The sequence below is a fragment of the Dermochelys coriacea genome, chromosome 8 (assembly GCF_009764565.3).
Source record: "Dermochelys coriacea isolate rDerCor1 chromosome 8, rDerCor1.pri.v4, whole genome shotgun sequence".
In the NCBI taxonomy this organism is placed as follows: domain Eukaryota; kingdom Metazoa; phylum Chordata; order Testudines; family Dermochelyidae; genus Dermochelys; species Dermochelys coriacea.
In genome coordinates this window covers 38,549,027-38,558,636 of record NC_050075.1, presented here as the reverse complement: position 1 = coordinate 38,558,636, position 9,610 = coordinate 38,549,027, and the positions used below count along the sequence as shown (strand labels likewise).

At 46.9% G+C, this 9,610-nt stretch overlaps 1 protein-coding gene across 35 annotated transcripts in view; it reads right to left on the bottom strand.

Annotated features, from left to right (window-relative positions):
* Positions 1–2,487: 2,487 nt before the first annotated feature.
* The window catches only part of LOC119859844 (protocadherin gamma-C5-like), a 372,734-nt gene continuing 365,611 nt past the window's right edge, over positions 2,488–9,610 (bottom strand). For all 35 annotated transcript variants that reach the window (XM_043490724.1, XM_038412595.2, XM_038412598.2 and 32 more), the window contains one exon: positions 2,488–5,359. In XM_043490724.1, the coding sequence (XP_043346659.1) occupies positions 5,133–5,359 (227 nt within the window). In that variant the 3' untranslated portion in view covers positions 2,488–5,132. The remainder of the gene's footprint in view (positions 5,360–9,610) is intronic.

Here is a 9,610-nt window from a genome sequence, read left to right as displayed (position 1 = left end):
TCCTGGAGAGGGGCCGAGGGGAAACAGCACCCTGCCAGTCACGGGGGAGAGGGGAGCGTAAATCCTGTCAGAGATGGGGGGGGGGGGGGAGTGCCGGGCTCGGCCACTGATGGGGGCGGGGAGAGTAGCAGCGTGTCAGTGACTGCGGGGCGGGGGGGGGCTCAGTGGGTCCTATGACTGATGGGGGAGGGGGCACACTGGGCCCCCCCCTGTGATTGGAGGTAGGGAGAAGAGACCCTCTGTTAGTGATGGAGGAAGGGGAGAGACAAGCACCCTGCCAGTGACAGGGGAGGGAGAGCGTGGGGGCCTGTCAGAGATGGGGAAAAGTGAGCCTTGGGTCCTTCATTAAGGGGGGAGGGGGAGGGCTGGGTCCTGTCAGTGATGAGGGAGGGGGAGAGAAAATCACCCTGCGACAGAGAGGGGAAATGGATGGGGATGGTTAGGTCCTTTTGGTGATGGGGGAGAGGGGAAAGAAAAGTACCCCATGACAGATGAGGAAGGGGAAGGCGGGGCCATGTCACGTCACTGATAAGGGATGGGGGGGCGAAAAGCTCCCTGACAGTGATGGGGGTGGTGGGCAGAGGATGCTTTCAAGGATGGGTATGGGGAGGAGGGAGTACAGCTCCCTGCTAGTGATAGGGGATGGGGAGCGCTGACCCCTGTCCGAGAGGGCAGAAAGGGAGTGCAGGGTCTTTCATTAACAGAGTTGGGGAGTGCTGAGCCCTCTCCATGTTGGGGGAGCAGGAGTGTAGGGCTCTGTCAGCGATGGGGGGAGAACAGCACCCTATCGGAGGGGGAGGGCTGGCCTTTGCCAATGACGCGGGAGAGGGAGAGGAAAGCACCCTGTGACTGATGAGGATGGGGAGCCTGGGACCCGTAACTAATGGGGGAGGGGGAGCGCTGACCCCTGTCAGAGATGGAGTAAGGTGAGTGCTGGCTGCTGGGTCTTTCATTACCTGGGGAGGGGAGCACTGAGCCCTCTCAATGTTGCGGGAGGAGGAGCGTTGGGTATTGTCAGTGATGCAGGAGGGGTAGAACAACACCCTGTCAGTGATGGGGAGCACTAGGCCCTGTCACTGTTGGGGGGTGTTGTGGTGGGACAACATTGGGGCCTGTCTTTGATGATTGAGGAGGGTGCTGAGTCTTGTCACTGACAGGTTGAGGTGGTGATGGAGGGCTGGTCCCTGTAACTGATGGGGATTGGAGTGTTGGGGTGCTGCACTATGTCAGTGATGCGGGAGGGGAGGGGGGGATGTTGGTCCCTGTCACTGATGGGGGAGTGGGTTGGGGGAATGCTGGGCTCTGTCAGTGATGGGGGAGGGGGGTGGGGGATATTGGGCCCTGTCAGTGATGTGGATGGGGTGGTGGAGGAATGCGGGGTCGTGTCACTGACGGGGGAGGGGGCTGGGGAAATGCTGGGTCCTGTCACTGAATGGGGAGGGGGCTGGGGGAATGCTGGGCTTGGGGAGGGGGGGGAATGCTGGGCTCTGTCAGTGACGGGGGAGGGGAGTGGGGGATGTTGGGCCCTGTCACTGATGTGGATGGGGTGGTGGGCGAATGCTGGGCCCTGTCAGTGACGGGAGAGGGTTGGTGGAATAGCACTGGGCCTTTTCACTGCTGGTGGTAGAGGGGGTGGGGTAGCAATGGGCGTTGTCACGGATGACCGTGGGGTTGGTGAGGGAGCACTGGGCCCTGTCAGAATGATTGGAGAGGTGGGGACAGAAAACAGGGACATTTCTCTTCATAAACATAAAGCAATTTCCCATCTGTGGAATGTATGTGCCCATACTCCTCTCCGCTGCCAGCTCTATGGCACACTCGCTCTTCTCCACAAGCCTGCAGAGACTTCTGTGTGGGCTCTGCTACCCAACCCCAAAAAGGAGCAAGCGTATGCAGATTGAGGGCTTGTCTACACTGGCACTTTACAGTGCTGCTACTTTCTCGCTCAGGGGTGTGAAAAAACACTCCTCTGAGCGCAGCAAGTTTCAGCGCTGTAAAGCACGAGTGTAGACAGTGTACAAGCGCTGGGAGCCATGCTTCCAGCACTGGGAGCTATGCCCCTTGTAGAGGTGGTTTTTTTAGAGTGCTGGGAGAGCTCTCTCCCAGCCCTCTGCCGCGACTACACAGCCACATTGCCAGTGTGGACTAGCCCTAAGTTTGCAGTACTTAGAATGCCGTTACTCCCTTCACGCCATGGATTCCCCTCAGGGGGCTGCCTGCATCCTTCCTAGCCATGCTTTGCTAGGGGCCACAGAGGCCAGGAGACCAAGCACCGGTGCTCAAGGGATAATTCACCGTTTTCACTACATTACACAGGAATAAACCTTGCAGCATGAGCCTCTGTAACACTTTCTGAAGGTTGAATGATAATTTACTATACCTATGCTAGTCACCTAAGTCTGCAGCCTAGACACAGCAGTCACATAGAAAGCTATGCAGACAGGCAGGCAGGCAGATAGACTCTCTCAGGAACAACTTTACAATCAGTTCAGAAGAAACCATTTTATTATTTTTTCCCAAAGAAAAAAAGCAATATAAATATTAGAGTATAAAACTTGCGTGTAGCACATTGAACATTGGTCTATATGGATATAAGAGGATATAAGCATTTATATAATATATAAGTATAATTCAATATTAGACACATTGAAAGGACAAGTGTGTTTCATTTCACATACACTTAGAGCACAGATCACACAGAAAGAAGATAAAGAGAAATTGAAAATACTGATGTCCACAAGTTATTTACTGAGATAAAAGTAACACATCACTAGTACAAAACACTCTCTACACTAACTCAGATTGCTGATTAAAAGAAAATATAAACACTACAATTCATCTACAGTACTTCTAGAAGGGTCACATAATAACTACATTAGTTTGTAAAAGCCTTACTAACTGTGTAAACTGTTTCTAGTGCAACCACCGCAGAGGGTGACTGGGATCAGTACAAAAATCATACACAGACAAGTTCTTCGCATAGACAAGTCCTGTTTCTCTAGACACAAGGAGATAGCAATTGGCTAACGAGGCATCAGTTAGTGCACAATGCTCTGGTGAATACTGCCGGACGCTGGGCTGCGTCAGGCCAGGCAAGCACCCTGGCTGCTTGGAGAAAGTTTAATCTGAGTGATCATAGAAGGCTGGATCTTCTCAGGTGAGTTATTCATTAGAAATTAAAACAATCCTGGCATAGCTATCCCTGTATCTTTGCCTTTGCCTTTTCCTTCCCAGGTCCCTCCCACTTACTTTGATATGGGAAGCCGGCCCAGTGTAAAGGGCATCCCCCTTCTCTAGCTAAAGAGGGGCTTAAGGGTACAATACAGCCTTCCTCACTGACTAGGTGCTTGTGGAGACTCGCTGCCAAGCTGATTCAATGCTAAGGGCACACTGCACGCTCTCTCTTTGCTGTGTCTGGACCAACAGTCAGCAGAGTACATAGTTACAAAGGGCACATAGTGGAGAGACCCTACTTCCTGACAATCCTATTCTATCAATGTGGTAAAAATCCCAGTACCAGTGGTACCAAAAACAAGGCAAAGTCTTGTCCATATTTCTGACTAAATCCAGTGGATTTTGAGTCACATCTAATTGCTTGTGTACAGTTACAGTCTGGGCTGGAATGAGTGTGTGATCCAGCAGTATCCTTCCTCTTGGTCACCTGACTGACCTGGGCCCTCCTGTGAGCATCTCCAGAGCAGCTCTCAGGCCCACTGGCTTTGCAGTCAGTGGCATGTGCTCAGCTCCAGTTCTTGGGTCCCTTATTTGTGAGCATGGTCCCTTGGTCCCATCAAATCAACTGTCAGTTACTGAGTATCCAGTTCTGAAGGCTAATGAACAAAGGCTGTCCTTGGCTGCTCTGCATAGACATGGAATGTGCAAATCTCATCACTGCTCTAGGCCAGAGCAATGACTCTTTATAACACATTGTGCCACTTATTACTGAACCCCACTCCCAGATAGACACTGCTTGGCCTGCACTGAGACTCACTTATCTCACAGTGTATTTACACTATGCTGTACATGCATGCAATGATGACTTCCCTAGATCTGGTAGAGTTAGCTGTCCTACTGTAGATGTGAGGTGAGTATTGCATGCAGTTTAATGAGCAGAAATGTGAAGCATTCAGTCTCTATTCCATACAAATAGATCAGAGTTTATTCTCTGATAATATCATTCCTTGGTATGGACTTAGCTTTTCATTGCTTTAAGGAGCTGCAGCTCCTTGTTCTCACAGCAGTGGACTTGGACTTTCTTAACTTTAGTTCCAGGAAAACATTAATATACATATAAATATTTACTGCAAAGAATTGAGGAGATGAATTTGTCCTATAGAGGCCTCTAAATCAATATGGACAGGTTTTGAATAGCTCAATAATGCTAGTGGCATGCTCTGCACTTAGATCTTTTCCACTGCAGATTGAATGCATTCCCTGTCTCTCAGACATCATGATTTTTGTTTCATATTTCAGGCCATCACTGGTCACACTTAAAAAAAATAATGTTTAAAACGCATCTTAGCCTTATTCCTATCGGCTCATGCAGTGTAAACACTTATTTCTTTTAGGATAATAGGTAAACAGGAACTGAAGCACTCCCTACCAACTTTGTAACTAGGAATCCATTTCAAGGTTACTCAGGGTCAGATTCACTAGTGGAAAGTTAAATATCAAAATCTGGAACATGGGTTCTAATTTGGGGAACTTTTTTTTTTTGAAAATGATCTAAAGTATATAAATAAAAAAAAATCCATGTTACAATTATTTACACTGGGCAAAGCCAAGAACAAGCCTCATGGCTTTCTTGGACCATTCTGGAGCAAACCAAATCCAAAGACATGTTTAAAAGATTTTACATCCTTGAACATTAAATTACCCAAGTGATAGTATAAAATATTAGTTAGTATTAACAGGGCACTTATTTTTTTTGTTTTGTTTTGTTTCCAATTATTTTTCATCATGAGGACTAATAGTAGGAGCCCCTACTCCTAGCTCTGATGATGACATACATTCGTAGTGTTTCCTGCTTTTTCATCACAAAATTCACATTCATCCTCTATCCTAAGCTGTGATTTGGGGGAGTGCTGGAGGGGTCTGCCCTGTAGGTCTAAGCTGCTGATGGTCTGTCAATTCTACTTCTTCTCCTTCTTCCCAGACTTCTTCTTGTTTCCACCTGAAGAGCCTGAGCTCTTCCCATCTCGTTTACCTGAGGAGTTGGAGAGGGTGGCAGTGCTGCCGGGGATGTATACATTTTGCCTGTAGTCAGGGACGTGCTGCAGTGTGAACTGGGGGCCATACCTGGTGCTGAGGCCCATAGTGCCGGCTCCTCCTCCCAGAGTAGAGTTCCCATCAGCCGCTTCTGCACAGGGCACAGGAGGGAAGACCATTAATATCTACAAGGGTGAAATTTCAACTTATTATTAATTATTCCTATTACAGTAGAGCCTTCAGGCATCAACCAAGATTGGGGCCTTTTGTGCCAGGCGCTCCACAGACATATAGTGAGAGACAGTCCCTGTCCCAAAGAGTTTGCAATCTACACAGACAAGCAAGACAATGTCACATGGGAGTCAGTGGGAGAGTCAGGCAGTGAAGCCAGATCTCCTGAGTGCTAGTCCAGAGCTTCAGTCACAAGATCATCCTTAAATTGTGCAAAACTGTAATGTTTCATAAGAGGATGAAGGAGCAGATCTGTTCAAAGGCTCTTGGCATAAAGGGAGTGATTAAAATATGGGAACAGAATGGGAACACAAATGAATTACTACTGATGAGCCACTTCACTGACAGTAAAATGAATTTCTTTGGATAAACAGAGGTAACGTTCTAAACCAAAATATCAGAGCCTTCTATTACAGAAAGATAACTATTTATCAGAGCAGCACAAGACTTGCTGTGGCATGGGTGTCAGGAATAGAGCACAGAAGGCATATGGGACAGCAGCAGCTCCAGTAGTGCATATCTAAGAATAGGGAGCAGGGCACAGGGCCAGGGAGGTGGGAAAGCAAGAGAACTCCTATCAACAGTTAAAATCCTTACTTCTCCCACTCCAAAAAAGCACTCTCAAAAGAGAGGGGGCAGGGGCAGGTCAGTTCCTGGATTTGGAACAGTTATTTGGTGCTCCCTGATTAAATGGGGAGTGCAGCATCTGATCATCCCAACCCTGTTTCTGTTCAGGAAATGTTGCTGCTAGTAATGGTGCTGTCATATACATGTTCAGGACAGTGCACTAGAAAGGTGATGGAAAGAAATCCTATGGGCTTATCTGATCTTATTGCTGAACTCTTAGGTTTGGTACTCCTACCATTTGCCAGTCTGGTATTGGCACCTCAGTCTTTGCTGCATGGCTGCTCTAGACTCATCACTAGCTAACCTCAAGGGGCTAACATAGTCACACTTTGATCCCTGCCTGACAAATTCAATACCTTTCACCTTGGTATACATCTGCCACCTAATATTCAAAATACTTTCCTTCCCCATCCAGAGAAACCAGAGCATTATAAAGGTATTTAAACCAACTATTCAAGCCATAACTATTATGCACTAAGAAAATTCCATCACTGGGTAATGTCATATGTAGCAGTTCTTTCTAACCACTTTAACCCTGGCCCCAGTATTGCTATAGCATGGGTCTAATTTGGAGAGTAAAATATGTGGGGTAATAGGAAATTCCTATAATGCAGCCATACTGAGTGGTCTAGGGGAGTTGAGCATAATGTGATAAATACAGCTGCAGTAGCTTCTGTCATGGTTCTGTGCTGCAATTCTAAGCTGGGGAGCAGAGCATAGGAGGGAGGTAGATAAGTAGAAGGTTTCCTGTAGTGCTGATATTACAGGAGCAAAGTAGGGCACTCCTCTCATGCTCTAATGCTGACTTGAATAGAATGCAGGAGAGAGACATGGAAGGGGGAAAAGGGGGAAGAACTTCTGTAATGCAGGCTGCGATTCACAGAGCATACAGAGGACTTGGGCAAGCCGGGAATTCGTGTAATAGTTCAAGGAGTGGCTAATTCACAGGAGTCACCATGTGCATGGACACTGAAGTTATCTATCAGAAGTGATCTAGATCAGAGGTTCTCAAAAAGTGGCCCATGGACCATCATTTGTTTGTGAAATCCTTTCTGATTAGCCATGGAAAATTCTGAGATTCATGCACTGGGGAACTGGGTATTTAGGGGGAAAGTTTTTTTCTAACAAAATAGTCTGCAGAATGAAAAGCTGGATAATCACTGATGCTGGTGACTCCAATGCCCCATGGAGAAGAATTCTGTTAGTTCAAGAACACCTTGGAGCAGTAGGGCAATCTGTACCCTTGCACTAGCTCCATCTTCCCCCTAGCTCAGGAATCACATGCAAGATGGACATACTTTATCAGTTTTGGGGTGAGAAACCTCCTAGGGATAGAATCAGCACAGCCACACCACTTCCCTGACTCCTGATTACTGCTGAAGTCACTGGGTTAACAATGGGTCTACTATCATCCAACCCTGTAGTATTAGGTGCTTATCCTTAAATAAATCATGCATGGGAACTACTGACCTTGCATTCAATAGCACATATCTGATCTGGTGACTAGAGATCAGTGGGAGTGATAGAGCAAGACTGAGCACTATCGATCGATTGTCCTGCCCAGAATTTTACCCTCATTGTTCTCCTTTCTTCTTTAATCTTTCTTTCAAATTGTATTTTTAATCATCTTTTAATTTAAAATATTTGCCTTGCTTTTTTAAAAAAATTGCGCAAATGATCTGTGTTCTGCTACTGAAGACTATCAGCTGGTGATGGAGACCTTAATGCTGGCACCCAGCCAGCTCCTACTTGTGGATCCCCTGCTCCCTTGTAATACAGTACCATAACAATGGGACATATTTGCACTGAACCAAATAGGGTCTCTTTTGTAGCATTCTAAACAATGGGTTTTCTTGTTGATTTTTAGAAGTAAAAGGAGAAGAGGCCTGAGGTGTCAGAGGAACAGAGTGTAAGGGCCCAAGGGACAGTACACAAGAACTGCTAATGGAAGCTCACAGGGCTTTGTAAAGTACAAAACCATACTGCAGGGAAATGCCATTTTGGACTCTGGAGTGAAATTGGTCAGGCTCTCTAGTGGTTTATGATTTCCCAGCTGAATTATATAGCCTTGGGATACTTGGCTACATTTCTCTTTAGAACTGATTCCTGAAATTGGGTAGGATTGCTTTTAAGAGTCTATATAGGGGCAGGGAGCATATACATTTTAATTATATTTATTGCTAATCCACAAAGCTAACTATTTATTCCTTAAAAGCAGCAAAGAGTCCTGTGGCACCTTATAGACTAACAGACGTATTGGAGCATAAGCTTTCGTGGGTGAATTTTCTTCAGATGCATACATGTATTCACCCACAAAAGCTTATGCATGTATTCACCCATGAAAACTTATGCTCCAATACGTCCGTTAGTCTATAAGGTGCCACAGGACTCTTTGCTGCTTTTACAGATCCAGACTAACACGGCTACCCCCTGATACTATTTATTCCTTGGTTTTATAGTTCACCCCATGGAGAGTGTTTAAACATCTTCTGCCTTCTCATTGTTTTAAAATGTACTCAGAGACCTGTAATTGTTAATCTCAACAACAATTAATACACTAGTTCAGTGTTTCCCAAACTTGGGACGCCACTTGTTCAGGGAAAGCCTCTGGCGGGCCAGGCCGGTTTGTTTACCTGCCGCGTCCGCAGGTTTGGCCAATTGCGGCTTCCACTGGCCGCGGTTCGCTGTGCCCGGCCAATGGGGGCTGCGGGAAGCAGCGACCAGTATGTCCCTCAGCCCGTGCCACTTCATTAGCACATCCTTCAGGGTGCTTCAAAGTGTGCATGGATGAACTAAACACTTTAGACATGTTCTCGGATTTGACTGCAGTTGAGATAACTGCGTGCAGTTTGATTCTTATTTCATTCCACGGTGAGGGTGGTGGATTTTCTCTGTGCTGATTCACTTCATTTCAGCTGGAGACAGACTGGCTGGGGGAGGGGGCTTTGCAGTTTTAAGTACTGTATGTGTTTTCTGTATCACTTTAAATAGAGCATTCACTGAGGACACAGCAATCTGTCTCCTCAGTCATCAAGTCATTGCTAATGACCTACCAACCCACTTCTATGTCATAATGTTATTAAGAGAAATCACCCCAGCTGCCTGTTGAAAATGCACAGTATGGCAGGCGGTGGGGACTGAGGGGCTGGGGAGGGGCTGTAATCAGGGTGCAGAACAGGTTTACTAGTTGAAATAAACATCAGGAGTCAGCACGGTTTCCAGTGAGGAAAGTGTCTGTGAAGTTCACAGGCTGCCTGAGGAGCCAGTTTGCCCAGTCTAAGGCCTTGTCTAGCCTGCCACTTTACAGCACTGCAACCTTCTCACTCAGGGATGTGAAAAAATACCCTCCTGAGCACTGCAAGTTTCAGCGCTATAAAGTGGCAGTGTAGCTGCGCTCCCAGCACTGGAAGCTACTCACCTCGTGGGGATGGTTTTTAGCTCTCCCAGTGTTGGTGCTGCAACTACACAGCCACGTTAAAGTGCTTCGTGCTAGTGAAGACATACCCTAAGAATCACTGGCGAGCTCAATGTGCAATGAGCTCAA